This window comes from Setaria viridis, chromosome 6, assembly GCF_005286985.2.
Source record: "Setaria viridis chromosome 6, Setaria_viridis_v4.0, whole genome shotgun sequence".
Lineage (NCBI taxonomy): Eukaryota > Viridiplantae > Streptophyta > Magnoliopsida > Poales > Poaceae > Setaria > Setaria viridis.
The window spans coordinates 20958332-20977648 of record NC_048268.2 but is presented as its reverse complement, the minus strand read 5'-3'; the positions used below and the strand labels follow the sequence as shown (position 1 = coordinate 20977648).

Below are 19317 nucleotides of genomic sequence, written 5' to 3'. Positions count from 1 at the left end.
TCTACGTTTTAAATCACGCATAATATTTGGAAAACACACGAGTCAAGGCGTGTCTCACAACTTGTTTTCATACCTTTTTCTTACTTGACGCCGTACTAGAATCCGTTCTGTAATACCTTTTAAAGTACAGCCACTTATAGATATGAAAACATTTCTATATTAATTATTATTATACTAGAAATTGGTCATAATTCCTAGAAATTAACGAATAAGATACAGGTCATAATTGCTAGAAATTCACGAATTAGTGTTGTACCTAAATGTTTGCTTAGATATTTTTTAACTTTATTGGGTTATGGCAGACTTTAGTTACAATTAGTATATAAGTTTTTCCATCCCCATTCATATTTTTTTCTTTTTCATCACACCTCCATATGTGTTTGGCATGTATTGAGTTGAAACCTTTTAGCTTGAATGAGTGCTTGACATTAAAATAGATATACATTTTCACTTCCTAGATAAATGTCTACAGGTGCGCATGGTGACACAAGCATGCATGTGTACGGTGTACCTTGACTTAGTTTTTTCAATATTAACAATATCATACATGGCTAATCGAGAACTATACATATATACTTTGTGATGTTTTTCTATAGCGACAAAGGTAAGCTTTTGGATGAGGATTTATGGTCTATTTAAGTAATTTCAATAATGATGGACATGGGCATTCTAGATGTAAAATATGTGTGTGTGGGTTTGGGGGGGGGGGGTTGTTTTACATTACTTTTAATAATGCTTAGGAGGCCAATGATGTGGATGAATATTTAGGGACTAGTGTAGAATATTTTCATATTAATAGACGTATGTAATTTCAATATAGATTTATGAGGCTACTTTAAAATATGTTTATAATGACATAGGTGTTAAATTTAGTTGTACATTTAGGAGATTAGTTGAGACTATTTTTGTGACAGGTGTGGGTAATATTTTAGAAATCAGAATAGATCTGATGGCTATTATTATTGGAGATGATTAGAGTCTACAAAACTGATGCTAGATATATCTGTTTTTTATTAGAATTTTTAGAACATATATTTTTCTCTCGAATTAGTAACTGTAAGATGTTGTTCTTAGTTGGATCTGAAGACTATGAAATACCAGAAAACGTCAAACAAGAAAAGCAAAGGTAACAACAGTTTATATTTGCATATATGCCGGCCTCAGTTTCCAACTACTGTGCGTAGCTTAGGGAGCACGAAGTGATAGTGCTGGGAGCCAGCTGTCCTGAATGCCGAAAGGCAACTCTTTTTCGTCGTGCAAGTAAACACCTGAGAGATTCTAGTCTTCCTACTTCACTACTCTGTTATAACCTACTAAGTCAGGTCGTGGAATTCCTGTCTTGCTATATGTAGCACAAAGAAAGATGCACACGACGTGCTTATACATCATATAGGGAAAGCACTGCGCCATTGTGAATTTCTGGTAGTCGGATCTCTTCTTTATTTTCCCAGCAGAGAGTGTACAGCAAACCATTTGTTACAACTTTCAACACCAACCACTCCTTTCCCCCAATCAATTCTACTCTGATTTTTGCTAACACTGCTAACATCCAGTTGTGTTAGAACGATCTAGTGAATAGAGCGAATGAAAAAATCGAGTCCGATCCCAACGGTGCTGTCAGCATCAGCACTTGCATTCTTCATCGGCGTTTGCTTCCCTGTACAAATCACACCAAAGGTATCGCCCTGGCACTTCGGTGATGCAAACTCGACATTCGGTTGCAGCAACATACTTTTCAGATTTTGGAGACCATATGATAGCACTTTAGCAGTGGAGGGGACTAACACTGTGCAGGAAAATGCAGCTTTAGAGGTAAGCTTGATCTAAACTTGTGAGTGATTCAATTCCACGTTGAAATGCTTCGATATTCAGTGTTGCCATGCTAGGCTGAAAGTATACAGCCATATATGTACATGGAAGATTGTCCAGTCGATACATAATTAATATAGCTACCATTTTTTTTCTAATGTGCTGAGAAGATTGTTGCGCCTGAAAAGCCAAAAGGCGAGGAGAGGCTACCGCCGAATATCGTAGCTCCAGAGTCTGATCTTCATCTCCGCCGGCTGTGGGGAAACCCGCGTGAGGTCTCTGATAATCCTTCCATTTTGATCTTCATCTCTGAATGAACCATAGAGCACTAAGATGCCTGCTAATTGTCTTTTGTTTTGCGTGGCTGATTGAACTTATTACTGGATTAATGAGCAGGACACGCCCACTCGCAAGTACCTTTTGGCGCTGACAATAGGGTACAACGAGAGAGCCAATGTCAACGCCACTGTTCACAAGGTGAGAAGATGATAATTGAGGAAAGGTCATTCTGAATCTTGGTATACATCTCCTGACCTTTGGTGGTCCTGTAAGCTGAACAACGCAGTATCACTGATCAGTCCTGGCGTACATTCTACGCACGCAGTTCTCGTCAAATTTCGACGTGGTGCTGTTCCACTACGACGGGCGGACGACGGAGTGGGAGGAGTTCGAGTGGTCCAAGAAGGCCGTCCATGTCAGCGCCAGGGGCCAGACCAAATGGTGAGGAGAAGCCATATCCCTTATTGTATACTAGTTGTTTTCAAACTGGTGAACACTGGAACGAAATGTGCTTGTGCAGGTGGTATGCCAAGAGGTTCCTGCACCCCAGCATCGTGGCGCCCTACGACTACATCTTCCTCTGGGACGAGGACCTTGGCGTGGAGGCCTTCGATGCCGAGGAGTACGTGAAGATCGTGAGGAAGCAAGGGCTTGAGATATCGCAGCCGGGCTTGGACAGCACCAGAGGACCCAAGCCGTTCTTCGACATCACCGTTAGGAGGAACGGCAGCGAGATGCACAAGTAAGTGGAAATAACTGCCATTTGATCATTCGAATTGGCAGGCCTAAACATGCATGTGTGCAGGTCGACGCTGCGAAGCCCTGAAGCGAAGTGCACGAGGCGGCCGTGCAGCGGGTTCGTGGAGGTGATGGCGCCCGTCTTCTCCCGGGAGGCGTGGACGTGCGTCTGGCACTTGATCCAGAACGACCTGGTCCATGGCCATGGCCTCGACTGGGATTTCTGGAGATGCGTCGATGTAAGAACACCTCTCGTCTCTGTGTCAATCGTTAGCGTTTCAATCTCTATTGAAGAAACCGATCGAACTGCATGCTTTACAGGATCCTGAGGAGCAGATCGGCGTGGTGGACGCTCAATACGTGTCGCACCACGCAGTGGTGACGCTAGGAACCAAGGGAGGAAGCCGGGGCAACGTGACCGCCCGGCAGAAGGCCGAGTTTAACATCTATAAGACCAGAATGCGCATCGCGGATAAGGCCCGGGCCGCAGCTCTTCTTGCACCACCGGCTGCAGCCTCCTGATCATCATAATCATAGTCGTCGTCGTGATCATAGTCGTCGTCGTCCGTGTCAAGTAGTTTTGGTTTCTCATTTGGGGAATGCAATCAGAGATCATGTTTATTCTGTTGACCTCATGGTAGAACCAACCAGCAAGTTAGTAGGCAACAAACGGTATTTATTGGCATCGTAGCCAAGTGCTGAAGTGCCTACTGTCGGACATGTGCCGCATCTAGGTTATCAAAACCATGCCTTTTTCGGGATCACTACATTCCTAGAATCAAATTGTGGCTCTAGCTGTTGTAACATCCCAAACATATGGATTTATTTCATAAATGCTTTTCAAGGTATTTTAATTGAATTTCCATCTCCATTCGTGTAAAAATTAAAAAAAATATAGTCCCATTAGGCTATAGATTGTGATTTTTGTCACCGAGTGACTAAGATAGTCGTTAATTACCAAATATGACCGTCAATATACTCAAGAATAAAGGAGGATTGGCATTTCTTACACGTATATTTGGTTTTGAATAATATAGTTCCACTTGTCCTTGGAGATTATTTGCTTGCAGGTGAAATAGCACAGAAGGATGGAGAAAACACACCCTAGGGATCCAAGAAACACACTTCTAATTAACCAATGGGAGGTTGACACATGTGCATCTCATGGATTAAAGGGCCTACAAACTATCACAACCGCCTCAATCCACCGGATAACGCACACAACCGCCATTGAGACCCACATGTCAGACTACCACGTGAAGGCGATTGCAGGAGAGGCCACCAGGGGTTCGGCCGAACCCTAGGATCGGCCGAACCACCTTTGGCTCCTCTGCTGATCAGCATCCATGTGGTGATGAGTGTTCCCCTCTGTCGTATGCTAGGCTTATATGCTCGTATGCTAGTCGTATACCCTTGCTATCGTAGTATAGGCTTATATACTCTCATGTATGCCTTGAGACCATACTTCAATACATACTTTGTGTGCATATATACCTTGTATAGCTTAGTTGATCTATGCTATGGCATCAGTTCAATGGCCATGTTTATGGCGGCTTCAGCCCTTGTCACAATAGCTTGGGTCGGCTGGAGTGTTGTTAACAATGCAAGCATGGTGCTTGGATTGCTTAGCTTCATTGGATATGAGTTTTCCCCTATGACAGCCCTGTTGATCCTTTGTAATCCTCCACGTTCAGGTATGCCTTAGGAGTTCGTAAATTAGCAGTAACTTTGCAGGGCGGAACCAGCATGGCTACTGTCTCCCCATGTCTGCCTGGGTGCATAGGCCTGAGTTCTATACAATATGTACGTATGTTATGCTTGTATGATCTGTGCAGTATATAGGAAGTACATATAAACCTAGAGCTAACTCTTAGTCCTTCTCCCTAGCTTGGTTATCTTGAGATGATTTCAGTGTGCGTCACACTACATATCTATCATTATCTTACCCCTACCTTGAGTATTGTCTCTATCCATCTACGGTATACTCATATGCATAGTAAACTCGTTAGATCTATCAGCAGTCCTTTGGGAAATACGATACCCTTGGGAATACTCTTGGGTGAAATGCTACACCGGTATATCTGTGCACTTGCGGATTTATTCATGATTGTAAATATACCAACAGTGACAATATAGTTATTGGGACTAACATATATGCTAAGTGTAGACATATAGGGCTTACAAGTCTCAAGGATGAAATGCAAATCATGGTATGTAAGTGAGACTTAGAATTATTCTATTGTATCCAAGTCATGTTATTCAAGTCATGCTGTCCCAGCCATGGTATCCTAATCATAGTAACAATTCAAATGATGGGGAAAAGAATCAAGAAACACATGTGTCACTTGATAATCCGATGTTGCATCGGATGTTCCGATGGGCCGTCAGGGCTTAATTTGCACCGAAAGAACTAGTACACAACCCGTTCGAAGTTTGAACTCGTTGGAGTTTCGGGCCCTAGATTCCATGAAACTCTAGACCACGGGAATATTCGATGGTACAAAGAAATGAGCATCGCAGCAATCACCAGAGCTTTATATAGAGATGGTGTAAAACAAAGTTAAGAAGCGCTGAAGAAGTATTGAAAGATCTGATGGGTCGAGAAGGCAAACATCGGAGCAATGCATAGAGAGCTTGTTGGTCGAGTTTGAAGTGATATAGGACCACCAAAAGATTTGATGGGACATCAAATGAATGCATGGGAGTTTTTTTTGGCATGAGGGGTCCAATGGCTATATGATGAAGGGGAGAACCGGATGATCCGATGCCTACCCAAAGTGACCATCGGATCATCGATGCCTACTGGCTTTTACGAGCCATTGGAGCAGCGGCTCATTGAGTTACTTTGGCTATTTATACCTCATCTACTCATGGAGTTGTTAGAGTCTACTGAAGATCATTAGAGGGCAAGACACATTAAGAAAATATATATGCCACCAAAGTGCTAAAGTGATCATCCCAAATAACTAGTACAAACTTAGAAGAGTTATTAGTGCCAGATTAGATCTAGAGTAAGAGAGAATAAGATTTGATCCAACTTCGAGTGATTGTTCTTTTATGTTGTAAGCCCCATGTTTTTTATGTGAGAATGAGCAAGTGGTTGTTTTTTTATGTTGAAAGGCTTTTATAGAATTAATCATACAAATACCTCCCCTAAATATGGTCTAAAAATGCACATAACGTTAGCAATAAACATAGAAGAATTGGCATGTAACATTTTTTATGAGATAGGAGGGAATCCCCTACGGATTATTTTTATATTATATAGAGACGAAACTTTACAGCGGGGTAATGTACAAAACCTGATAAAAAACATTATATGGTCATGAAAGTTGTGACAAATCAAAGGCCCCTGAATATTTGTTTTCGAAGAGCCTTATTTGGGGATAAATTTATTGCTTGGTACAACCCAGTAGCTAAAATAGTCAACTACCAGCTTTTGACCTGGGACCTCCATCGACATGGATGTTTTTCAGTTCGGTCTATGTTTGAGTATTTGATAAACCAAGGTGCGCTGTTCAATAATAAATTCATATGAAAACTAAAGATTCCTCTAAAGATAAAGATTTTCCTTTGGTACCTTCCAAGGGGTGTCATTTTAACAAATGATAATTTAACTAAGAGGAACTGGGTTGGGGGTCAAAAGTGTTATTTATGTGATTGTAATGAAACAATCAAATATTTCCTTTTTAATTGTAAAAATGCTAAAGCCATTTGCAGAGTTGTTCAGAAAGCTACTAGGTTAACCCCACCTAAATCAATAAGACATATGGTTGGAAATTGATTAACAAACATTGCAAAAAAATATAAAACTTTAATCTTTGTGGGGATGGGAGCTCCTATGTGCGCTATTTATATCTAGTGTGCAAGTAATGATTTGGTGTTCGAGAAAAAAATGTTTCAATCCATTTATGCAGAGTCATTTTCAGGAGAACATATTGGTTGTGATTTTGGTCTCTGTTGCAACATGAGGACACAAGGGAGACCATATGTTTGGCAACCAAGGCAGTACTGGAGTTCGTCACTTTGGATGTATTCACCAATAATGGATAGAGAAGCAATAATAAACTCTGCTTTTGAATTTTCCATGTCCTATGTGTACTCGCTTCCATTTTTTGTTCAGCTTTTGGGTTGAGGATGATGTAAGAACTTAATCGTGCGGTCGCTGAGGCTGAAAACTATTTCCTTTATTAAAAAATGCAAGTTATGGCAAGAACGGGTGGAAGCATGGCCATGGAGAATGAGCGGCCCACTCTGACACAAGAGTAGTTACCTAAGCCTCAGGAGTGGCGCCAAGAAGTTCTTGTTTCTATAGATCTGATGGCAATGCATACTCACTACTAGATTTTAGGCCTATGGCAACGGTTGCAAAATAGTAGCAATAGGGCAAATATAGTTGCAATAGGTACAAATTGCAAATAAATCAATTTGGTTGCAAGCCTTTGCAAGTACCTTTGTGGTAATAGGTGCATTGCAATGGTTTTTTGGTCATGTTGCAATACTAGTAATTGCCATGCAATGAACCATTGCTTTAGAGTGGTGTGGCAACTGCCGATATCGTGGCAGTAGCATGTATTGCCACGCAACTAGGTGTTGCTATATTATTTAGTTGCAATGGACTAACACTGCGACAATAGGTTGTTTGGCCACAACCAACATTGTGGCAATACACATATATTATGTTCCGATTGATTGTATGGAAACATAGGCTAATTCATTGTAATTGACTATATTGCCACGACAACATGTATGGTGGCAATAATAAGTTTTGCAATAGAAACTATTTAGAAGCAAGAAGTGCCATCGCAACAAAGTATTGTTCAAGGTTATTAACTATTATAGCAGCACTCAAAATTGGTTGCAACAATAAGTGTTGCAACAGAAAATATGTAGAAGCAAGAAGTGATATCACAACAAGGTATTGTTCGAGGTTATTAACTATTATAGCAACACTCAATATTGGTGGCAAAAATAAGTGTTGCAACAGAAAATAATTAGAGGCAAGAAGTGATATTGCCACAAGGTATTGTTCGAGGTTATTAAGTATTATAGAAACACTTGATATTGGTGGCAACAACTTGTATCGATACTAAAATAGAGTTGTTGCAATAACTTATAGCAACAAAGTACAATTGTTGCATTTAGAACTGGAATATCCCTGTCGCAACGCATATTGCATTTTATATATTTGGTTAATAATTTTTTTCTGAATAATAAACAATTAATCAAAAATCATGAGTCGAATCATCATGAAACTGAAAGAAAGCCATCATTAATTCTGCCAATGAGTAGATAATACTATGTAAAGTGCCCAATTGCAATACATTTTCTGAATTGAGAATAGTTCATTGTTTGACATTGCATAATTTCCTTGTGTTGACCATGGAAGGCATCCAAGTCCGAGTGATCCATTCAGCAAGTTCAAATATCCTGCTGAAGAAAAAGTATTTGTATGCATCAGCAAAGGCTTTGTAGTTATTTTCATATTCTGTATTTAGCATATTAGGTATGTACAGGTCATCAAAGCAATGGTGATAGGCTAATGTCATGCTCCATATAGAAATTGAAACATAATGGAATTATAAAGTCTCATGTATAACCTCATCACATCCGAGTTGCACATCCATAAACTAAACAAAATACATGTCAATTGACACTTGACAGGTAATTTTATATGTAGCAAGACAATTTTAGCTTGTTTGAGCACTAAACTACAAGTCATTCATATTAGACATTGGCGCTTGTTTTCAATAATGGACACAGAATGTAGGTCATATAAAAAGTTGCATATATTGAATAGAAATCAGATTTGCATTCCATACCTATTGGCTTCTTGTCCATACACGTTTCACAGCAGCATTCATCAAGTGATGTGGAGAAATAAAATTCTTGTTGTTTTGAGAAAGACTTCACGTCGCCTTAGAGGATGGTGTTTTGCTAGCAATTTTCTCCACTATTGGAATATTGGCAGCAGTTTTGTCAACTGATGGCGTAGCTGCCCCTGGGATGTCGGCACTTTTTGGGGCAGTCTGCATAGGAAAAAATGAGCAAGTAACTTAGGTCATATTCCAATATTATCAATGGTGTGATAAATATCCAGAATTTTGTACCTGGACTAATGGGGTTTCACTCACATTAGAAGCTGGAATATTGGCAGCACTTTTTTCAACTGGTGGCGTAGCTTCCCCTGAGATGTCAGAGCTTTTTGGGTAGTCTACATTGGAAATAATTGAGCACACTTAGTTCATAATATTATATCATCATTGCTAGTAAAATTGATATCCAAATATTTTTTACTTGAACTAACGGGATTTCTTCTACATCCTTGAAGTGCTGCCATGAATTTATCCCTAAGTGCTAGGATTTTCTTACTCTCTTCCTCTTTAAACTGCTGCAATTTTTCTTCGAATTTCCTTTCACTTTTAGCTTCTTGATTTGCAAGTTTTTCATTTAACTTCTCAATTTCATCTTCTAGGTCTTGATTTTGCTGGTTGGCTGCATCTGTAGCACGGGCTTGTTCTTCGAGTTGAGCCTTCATTGATTCCCTCTCTGTTGGACGTGTAGACATATACCCATGACCATGTACAGCGGATGTTTTGCATCCTGTGCTTTGCTTGTAGGTTGACTAGAAAATAATATTTTCCTCAAAATCTGATAGTATATATCTGTCGTCTATGATACATTTCTCTTTAATGTTGAAGATTGCATTATCCTAATTGATACAACAACAATGGAGTTAGTATTCCATATGAAAATTCAAACAATACTATGAATCATGAAGTGAGCAGTGAACTAAGTGAAGTACTCACATAGACAACATTAGAAGCATCATCTGACCATTTCCCATTTCTCATGTGTGTACTCATCCAATGATTAATATCACCTGGTTCTACACCTGTTTGGGGTGTCTCTCTATGATGCCAGGAATGTATTGCATGAGTTGACACTTGTGGAAAAGGAAGCATACAGAATGTCATAGGAAAAAGGATCAAAAAGTATGTCGTAGCATTACCTGCTCATCGCTAAGTTTGGAGAATGGTTTGGATTGCATGCAATGATTGGTCCTTTTTTTGTCACAATTGTTAGAGTTCCTGTTGCTTACCCTCCGTAAAAAGGTTGAAGTAACAAAATACATTAGTAGTGCACTGAACATAGTTGGCATGTCTATTAGAAAAAGAAAAGGAAACGAAATGTTATCAGACCTGGAAATCGTCACCTCCAAAATATAAAATCAAATAGTGCCACTCAACAAGGTCCAAGTCTCCAGGCTTGTGCTTCATTCTTGCATCATAACTATTGTATGCCTTGTATGTAGCACTGAATGTTGAACGCCATCCTTTGTACCACTCCTTGGCTATGGCCCATATTTTTTCCATTTCATCATCAGTGTTTTGAAGGCCCCACCGATTCTGTATATTTGTAAAACATTTAGAATGTGAATTATTTTCCTATATGACATTTGATATAGCTATTTGCCAACAAAATTAAATATTGTGTGTACCATTATATCAAATGCTATAGAATTTTTCACATTTTGCTCTATGTTATTCCACTTTTTGACTCCAATATGAACTGGTCCTCCTTGTTTAGCCTCTTCAGCAAGATGAACTAGCAAATGCATCATAATATCAAAGAAAGTTGAAGGGAAAACCATCTCAAGCGACAAAGAGTTTCTCTAATGGAAATGTTGAATCTATCCAATTCTTCAGTACTCAACTCCTTTGAACATATTGCATTGAAGAACCTACTAAGCACTGTCAATGGGATAACAACCTTGTCTGGCAGTATGTTCCATACTGCAATGGGTAATAGTTTTTGGAATATAACGTGATAGTAATGAGTTTTGAGTCTAGAAAGCTTGCAACTAGTCACGTCCATGCATCTCTTGATATTAGAGGCGTAACCATCATGTATCTTCACACCTTGTAAAAATTTGCATAAATATAACTTGTTATCATCACCCAAAGAGTACAATGCTAGAGGCAAAGTGCACTTGTCATTCTTCACCAAAGGATGTTGATCCTTTCTCATGCCCAATTGTTCCATGTCAAGTCTAGCCTTCTCGCTATCCTTTGATTTACCTGCCATGTCAAGCAAAGTTCCCAGAATGCTCTTACAAATGTTTTTTCCTATGTGCATCACATCCAAATTATATCTTACAAGAAAATTTTCCAGTAAGGCAGTTCAAAGAAAATACTCTTCTTCCTCCAATTGTGCCATCTAGTTTCTTCCTCACGCTGCTTCCTCTTCTTTGACGTGCTCCCAAATATTACTTGCTTAAAGCTTTCATATTGCTACAACACCTATGCACAAGTAAGAGAAACTGGAGCCTCCCTAGTTTCCACCTGGTTGTTGAAGCTAATCTTGTTGTGGCGCCACTTGTGGTTCATTGGCAAAAAACGGTGATGACCCATGTAGCAGTGCTATGACCCAAATTTCAACCATAAATAGTCAGTATCCTTGTTGCATTATGGACATGCAAACTTGCCTTTTGTGCCCCAACCAGATAGCATTCCATATGCTGGAAAATCATTAATTGTCCATAGCAAAATAACATGTAGATTGAAATTTTTCTTCACCTTTGCATCCCATGTCTCAACACCTTTTTCCCAGAGATCTTTTAGCTCATCAATTAATGGCTGGAAGTAAACATCAATGTTATTTCCTGGAGACTTTGGCCCTGGCATCAATATTGACATTATCCAGAATGGTTGTTTCAAACATAACCAAGGAGGCAAATTGTAGGGTATTTGGATCACAGGCCATGTAGTGTATGTCACGTTCAGCATCCCAAATGGATTAAAGCCAACAAATGCAAGACCCCTCCTTACATTACAAGGGTCCAAGGCAAAATCGTTAAACGTTTCATCCACCTACTACCATCCTATGGAGTTAGCAGGGTGACACATTTTCCATCTTGGACCAGTCCCTCCTTGTGCCAACACATACATTCAGATGTGGTTGCTCTCATCTATAACCTTTGCAGACAAGAAGTGACCGGAAAGTACCTTAAGATTTTTTGTGGTGCACTCTTCTTGGGTTTCCATCTTGACTCACCACATGCTGAAAATTTATCCATGTTAGCATATTTCTTCCTAAATAAAACACATTCATTGATGCATGCATGTATCTTTTGGTAGTCCAGGCCAAGATCACGAACTACCTTTTGCACTTTCTCCAAATTGTCAGGAACACAATGACCTTCAGAGAGCACAAGCGAGAACAACTGAAGAATGGCCTCTAATGTGCTGTTACTAATACCCAACATGCACTTAATCTGATATAGCCTGACAATGAAAGATACCTTAGTAGCCTCCTTGCAACCTGGATAAAGTTCCCTCTGCACCTATGTTAATAATTTAAAGAATTTGTTAGCACTTTCATTTGGCTCTTCTGTTTCACTACCCATGATGTCTCCATGTATTGCACCACTGATTAGTGAGGAAACCAGATCCTCATACAACCACCGTCACCTATTGCATCATCATTGTCAACCCCTTTACTTATGCCCTCAAATGAATCCTTTTTTTCTCCTTCCCCTTGGATGAAACTATCAAAAAAATCTCTAAAAATCAGATGAGTTATAACTTCTTTAATTTGTTTGTAGGACATTTCACAACATCTCTTACATGGACAGGGTGTTGTTTCTCCTTTAAACATAGTATCTATAAATTTCTTTAATCCTTTCTGCCACTCTTCTGCTTGTTGTGGCAGTCGCATCCAAGACCTATCCTCACCCGATGACATGCTTCACAATCTATTCAATCAAAGTGATGCACAAAGTGATCAATGGCCTCCATATACAACAAAGAAAAGGTCACAACTTTTTTTGACACAATGCACACAAAAATACCTAGATTAAGAAGATATAATTTACTTCCTAAACTAAACTTGCAGCAACTAAAACTCAAATTCTACTGATCCTAAAATGTTCATCAAATACTCCAAATAATGATAAAGGATTTATATAAAACTTTTCCTACAATTACCTAGAGAAATTCGGCCACTAAGATGTTCTAACACTAAATAGATATAAAGTTGTTATGAATATTAACAGAAATCTGCAGTCACCAAACAGATACCAAATCTCCTAAATCACCAAGACTAAAATTGCAAATCTTGATCCTAAACTAAAATAATAAAGTCCTATGCATCAATATATTTTTTCCTCTAATTTATAAGGTGTAACAAAAATTAGAGATAACACTTGATCTACCTATTCTTCCGCCTCTCACCTCCAAATTTCATGGACTCATGCCGACTCTTTTGCTGCACTGTCCCTTCCCCCTCTTTTCAGGCTACAATTGATCACCACCTGCTTGCATCTGCACATGCACAAGCTAGGCGGAGTTCCTGGAGACAATGTCGCACGCGCCTCCTCCTGCCTCGCGCGAGCAGCGATGGTGACAGAGCCACCAATATGAGATGGATCTCACGATGGACAACAGAGTCAGACCGGGTCTTTGCTTTCCCTACCTAGGCCTTGGCGCTGGTTACGTGGGTCCAAACATAATGTAAAGCCCACAAAATAAATTTTGTGGCAAAACATTGATTTATTGCAACCAACTAAACCACCATATGTCAACATAAATATTTGGTGGCAATAGCATCTTCTTTCTTGCAACCACTTAGTATTTGGTTGCAATATGGACACATTTATTGCAACAAATGAAACCACCATATACCAACAAAAATATTTAGTGGCAGTAGCATCTTCTTTCTTGCAACCACTTATGTATTTGGTTGCAATATAGCCACATGTATTGCAACACAACACATCCATGGCAATATTGTTTACCAATTGCAATGATTCTAAATTTGGTGGCAATAACCCTTACATATTGTAATGAAAACAAACTTTATGACAACCGCAACCTAACTGTGGCAAAAAGGTCTTCTATTCGCAACCAAGTTTCTGATGGTGGCGAGAGCATCAATGCTTTGCAACCAAATTACAAAATGGTTGCAATAACACTCATCTAATGCAACTAATTTTGTGTCATTGCAAAGATTTCTGTGGCATTAGCCCTAAAATCTAGTAGTGACTTTCACACTCTATATTCAAAATCTACACATAGCTTAGCTCTTCACGTAAAAATAATCCGTATACATGTACAACATGTCTCTTACACTTTTGTCTTTGTTTCATTCATGTAAAAGGGCCAACTCAAAGTTTTTATGTTTGAAACACAGATGTACAAGTTGTCAATCCTACATAGATAAGCAAGCTGGTACTAATCCCATCATATTAGAGCACACAGGTCGTATGACTGCATGATTTGTGTGAGTGTGTAAGATCCAGATCAACACCATAGTCTAAGAAAAATGACCCTCTAGGCCATGATTGTGATTTTGGTGATTGAATGATAATATTATCATTAGGACTAACATGTGTATCAAGAATGAGCACTTGTTGGATTTCGTAGGTTCCATGGATGCAACGCAATAAAAATACCGAAGCTGGGACAAAGAGAGGAATAAATTGGAATTCTCCTATGAATAATTATTTTTGGGTGGATCAAATGGCTTGGATTTTTGAAGGATCATGTAGAAATCTTCACAAACTTTCCATAGAGTCTAAGATCATCAAAATCAGACTTCGGAATAGAAACTTATGCCAAAATAAGATGTGTAGAAAAATAGACACTGGAAGATCCGATGGTACCATCGGACTAAGTAGGGGAACATCTGGTGCTTATAAAAATACACTCAATGGATGGTCCAATGAACATACAAGGACATGCACTGGATCATCCGATGCTACCATTGGAGTTTGCATATTCACTTTGTCAAAATTTCCAAGGAGGTGGACAAATGGAAGAGATGGGCACCGGAAGATCTGATCCTTGAAAATTTGTATACGTCAGACATTTAGGGTATTTATCTGGTGCTAAAATTTGATCAAAAGGCATGGATTTTCTGAGAATCGTGTATAGAATTTCACGAGCTTTCCAACAAGTACAAGATCATCAAAAATGGAGTTCGGAGTAAAACGTTATGACCAAAATACGAATAATAGCGATGTGGTGACCAGAAGGTCCGATGGTACTGTTGGACTTTGAGCGTTCATCTAGTGCTCAAAATGTAATTGAATCGTCTCATTTTTTTAGAATCTTGTGTAGAATTTCACATGCTTTTCAACAAGTACAAGATCATCAAAATCGGAGTTCGGAATTGAGTGTTATGATCGAAATACGAGGCACATACTGTAGTACCGCTTATTCCGATGGCACCATCAGACTAAGCATCGAAGGAATTTCTGGAGCTGTTTCTCTAGGCGTTGGCGCAACGGCTCTTTTGATATGTTGGGTTATTTATACGTCCTCTACCCCCTCATTTGGAGGTTCTGGAGTGTGCTAGAGTTTATTGGAGTGTAAGACACGTCAAGAACACATCCATGCCACCAAAGTGCTAAAGTGATCATCAAAAGTCAATTAGCACAAGCTTAGAAGAGTGATTAGTACTCGGATAGGTCTAGAGAGAGTGAGTGCAAGGTGTTGCTACCTTGTGATTGGTTTAAGAAGCGAACCACTGTTGTAAGCTTGGTGCAACGGCATCTTGGAGCCTTTGTGGCTCGCCAGCAAGTCTTCGACCCTCCAGCTTAGTGTGGAGCGGCAACGAGGACTGTGTGCTGGGGACGAGGAAACCCCTTCCTTCATGGACAAGCTCTATGGTGGAGACGACGTCAAGGTGATTGGAAAAGAGGGAGTTGTGAGCCTTGCCATTGTGGCAAGCTTCTCATCGGCTTGGCAAGAGCCTTTGTAGCGAGTCCAAGACCTTGACCGGAAGAGACTTGGTGACCTGGAGCATATCCTTGGTGGAGCTCCAACGTGGATTAGAGGTGGCATTTGCCTGCCAAGTTTGTATCCTTCCTAACCCACTCCTTTACGTTTCTGCATTTCCTTCTTGCAATGTGTGTGCCTTTGCTTCCATAGAGTAGTTTTGCTAGGATTAGCTATAGGTTGCAAAACTCTTTGTGGGTGGGAAGTTTCACTAGATCAATCATAGATGCACATCTAGATAACATGATCTAATCTATGTTTTGAGGCTTGGTAGTGGGTTAAGGTTTTAAGTTTGCCTAATTCACCCCTTATCCTTTTAGACTATAAGCACTGATTTCTTACATATACTTTTTTGTTAATATACAGGAATGGAAACATGTGTTTGGAGGTACACGATCGACCATGTCAGTTCTTGAGGTTACGCTCCGTGTCATGTTTGCTTGACCTCTATCCTATATGCTATCGAAAAGGAACCAGGGCTGGGGTGTTGACCTCGGAGCATGTGCCTGTCAATGCCAACCTCAAGCACTACTGTCAAAAAAGAGCAGATCTTACTTCATAGATCAGCAAGAGTGTACGGGGCTCAAGAACTAGTCATCAATGGACGGCCGGAGTCTGCATCATGATACGTGGAATTACGCTTATATCTATGATATAGCTAATTACTCCATCGATCTTGAGTTCCTGACCTTTCACTCTTCTACGTTTGGTCGTACGTTCTAGTATATTGACCGCGTAACTTGTAGTTTTCTGCGTCATGATCCGTGTGAATAGCAGGCATTAGCAGCTGTATGTATTCCATGCTGAAAGCTGAAAAGAACACCTGAATGCTGGTCTAAGGCAACCCTTTTCCACTGTACAAGCTACCACGAGGAATCCTAGCACTGTTGCTACTTCACTACTCCAAGTCGTCAGAAGGAACAATTGTAGGATACCTAGTATGTATAAAGGGATGTACAGGACCTGCATGCAGGTCATTTGGGGAACCATTCTGCTACGTTCCGAATTTCCGAGTTCTCTCTTCTACCAGCACTCGCATGCATGCTCTGGATAATCTGGGCGTGAAGTCTATGCTTGTAAGTTTTAAGCACACCATTAATTTGTTATTTTTTCAGGCACGATAATTGCAATTCCTTTCTTTTTATTTACCTTTTTTTGGGGGTAAACCATTCTGTCAGAAAATAGTAGCTGCGCTACCTGTTACGTGACAGACCTTTCAGCGGATAGTGAAACGAACTGCTTATTACAAATCTGATGTACTTACCACCCACTTCAAAAAGCCTCCTAGCTTAGTGCCTCAGCCGGTCAGCCACCACGTTGGATGTGCCAACCTATACCTGTCAGTCATTTTAATAATGAATACCCTACTCACAATTCCATGTAAATTAAACATTTGCCCTTTTAATTCTACATTTTACTTTGGATTAGTCAGACTAACTTCTACATCTCATCTTCCTAGTGAATACTGAGAATGAAATTAAATCCGCTCCTTACGGTGTTGTCTGCGGCAGCAATCGGGTTCTTCATTGGCGTTTCCTTTCCTGTACAAATCACACCAAAGGTATTCCCGTTGAGCTTTGGTGATGGGAACTGCACCTTCGGTGGCAGCTACATACTTGGCCGACTTTCGACGGCATTTAGAAACAGCACTTCTACAGTGGAGGGGACTCCAGTCCTGCAGCCAAATGCCACTTCAGAGGTACAGCTCTGAACTTGTTGAAGAAATAATTCCGTACCGGTGGCGGTGGGCTGTTCTATGGAACGATATTCAGCGTCTCCATGCTGAAACTGGAAGAATCTGTTCTCTCAAAAAAAACTGGAAGAATCCACTTATATAAGCCCTGATAGTGAACAGTAAATATGTTTAAATCTTTTCCGTTATCATTTTACGCAGAAGGTGGTTGCACTGGCAAAGCCGAAAGGCGCGGAGAGGCTACCACCAAACATCATAGTTCGAGAGTCTGATCTCCACATGCGCCGGCTGTGGGGACACCCGCGTGAGGTCTCCGATTTCACTGTCCTTCCACTTAGAACTCCTTCCTTACTGAATTGAGTGTTTCATATGGTCGCTCTGATTGAACTTGTGGGATCAATGAGCAGGACACCCCCACTCGCAAGTACCTTTTGGTGCTGACAGTTGGTTACAGTGACAAAGTCAACGTCAACGCCACAGTTCACAAGGTGGGAAATAATTTCTTGATTTTTTCCAGACTATAGTCAATGATTTGTAAACTGAACAATATCATGGATTCGGTCTTTCAAATACGATATATCATGCAGTTCTCGGAAAATTTTGACGTGTTGCTATTCCACTATGATGGACGGACGACAGAGTGGGACGAGTTCGAGTGGTCCAAGGAGGCCATCCATGTTAGCGCTAGGAAGCAGGCCAAATGGTTAGGAGCTACCACTGTACTGGTGCACATATGCAACTGCGCCCGATGCAAGTTCATCCATCTGATTGTTACTGATTATGGTTAATTATCTGACACTGAATAATAATGTTTAAAATGCGGCGTAGGTGGTATGCCAAGAGGTTCCTGCACCCAAGCATCGTGGCGCCGTATGAGTACATCTTCATCTGGGACCAGGACCTCGGCACTGAGACATTTGATGCGGAGGAGTACATCAAGATTGTGAAGAAGCACGGGCTGGAGATCTCGCAGCCGGGCATGGACATCACCAGAGGGGTGAAGACCTACGACGTCAATGTCAGAAGGAACGACACCGAGATACACACGTAAGTGTTAGTCAGCTACTGGTTTCTGAAGCTCCAGGCATTCTTGATTACTAATAGCTATATGCACATACACAGGTCGACTTCTGTCGGTAAGTGCAGTGAGGACGTGCACAAGCGGCCGTGCAGCGCTTTTGTGGAGGTGAACGCGCCCGTCTTCACGAGGGAGGCATGGTCTTGCGTCTGGCACATGATCCAGAGCGACCTGGTCCATGGATGGGGCCTCGACTGGAATTTCTGGAGATGCGTCGACGTGAGAACGAACGAACCCTTTCGATCGCCTAGAGCATGTGCTGTGCAACTGCTGTAGTACATAGCTTAAACTAAGTGCTGTTGCGTGCGTGCAGGAGCCTGAGGAGCAGATCGGCATCGTGGACACGCAATACGTGGCGCATCACCGGGGGTTTACACTGGGGAACCCGGGCAACGAGACCGTGGATGGAAGCCGCCGCAAGGTGAGGCTCCGGGCGTCGGCCGAGTTCGGCATGTTCAAAGCCAGGTTGAACAACGCGGACAAGCTCCAGGCAGCAGCTCTTCTTGCACAATCTGGTGCCGCCACGCCCACGCAGTCGTAGTCATTGCTAGGGGGAGGGATGCCAGCTACATGTACTCTCCCAAAGTGTTGTCGTCTACAGTGAGTCAATCAAAAGCCATGTCATTGCACCTAGGTTCCAATCTTATAAACTACACATGGCAATTCTAAGAAAGGTAAACGCGGAATGTAAATGCAATAAGAAATGCGGAAGGTAAATGAGGTAGACAAGACAAACTCCTGGTGTAGCGACACGGTGATTTTTACCAAGTTATCGGAAAACAAAGCTTTCCACTAGTTCTCATTATTGGAGCCCCTCTCAAAGAGAATGCCCACATAACAGCATAAACTCTCCGGTCAAGTAACATCGTAGGATAGCCGACGGGCCTTCGCCACACGCAAGTGGGTTTCCGCCTAGCCTCTGCCGGATGCTCCTTGCC

General features: G+C 40.9%; 2 protein-coding genes across 4 annotated transcripts; both read left to right on the top strand.

The window, feature by feature from the left end:
• Positions 1-1233: 1233 nt before the first annotated feature.
• Positions 1234-3695, top strand: LOC117861341 (uncharacterized). Its single transcript, XM_034744879.2, has 7 exons — positions 1234-1812; positions 1980-2084; positions 2206-2286; positions 2414-2529; positions 2609-2830; positions 2894-3065; positions 3148-3695. The coding sequence occupies exons 1-7, from the start codon at positions 1585-1587 to the stop codon at positions 3346-3348; spliced, it is 1125 nt and encodes a 374-aa protein (XP_034600770.1). The 5' UTR covers positions 1234-1584; the 3' UTR covers positions 3349-3695.
• A 12797-nt stretch (positions 3696-16492) lies between these two features.
• LOC117861416 (uncharacterized) lies at positions 16493-19032 on the top strand. 3 transcript variants are annotated; one of them, XM_034744971.2, is made up of 8 exons: positions 16493-16684; positions 17068-17307; positions 17506-17610; positions 17709-17789; positions 17889-18004; positions 18130-18348; positions 18424-18598; positions 18693-19032. In XM_034744971.2, exons 2-8 carry the CDS (start codon positions 17080-17082, stop codon positions 18918-18920), a joined length of 1152 nt encoding a protein of 383 aa, XP_034600862.1. In that variant the 5' UTR covers positions 16493-16684; positions 17068-17079; the 3' UTR covers positions 18921-19032. The 3 variants fall into 3 exon arrangements, with proteins under 3 accessions (XP_034600862.1, XP_034600860.1, XP_034600863.1); XM_034744969.2 differs by having other exon boundaries at positions 16496-16684; positions 17503-17610; XM_034744972.2 differs by having other exon boundaries at positions 16498-16684; positions 17120-17307; positions 17503-17610.
• The last annotated feature ends 285 nt before the right edge of the window (positions 19033-19317 follow it).

Coding starts and splice junctions, on each gene's coding strand:
- LOC117861416 (XM_034744969.2), top strand. CDS start 17,080: ATGAAATTAAATCCGCTCCTTACGGTGTTGTCTGCGGCAGCAATCGGG. Junction 17,308..17,502: donor AGCCAAATGCCACTTCAGAG/GTACAGCTCTGA, acceptor CATTTTACGCAG/AAGGTGGTTGCACTGGCAAA. Junction 17,790..17,888: donor TCAACGCCACAGTTCACAAG/GTGGGAAATAAT, acceptor TATATCATGCAG/TTCTCGGAAAATTTTGACGT.
- LOC117861341 (XM_034744879.2), top strand. CDS start 1,585: ATGAAAAAATCGAGTCCGATCCCAACGGTGCTGTCAGCATCAGCACTT. Junction 2,085..2,205: donor TGTGGGGAAACCCGCGTGAG/GTCTCTGATAAT, acceptor ATTAATGAGCAG/GACACGCCCACTCGCAAGTA. Junction 3,066..3,147: donor ATTTCTGGAGATGCGTCGAT/GTAAGAACACCT, acceptor CATGCTTTACAG/GATCCTGAGGAGCAGATCGG.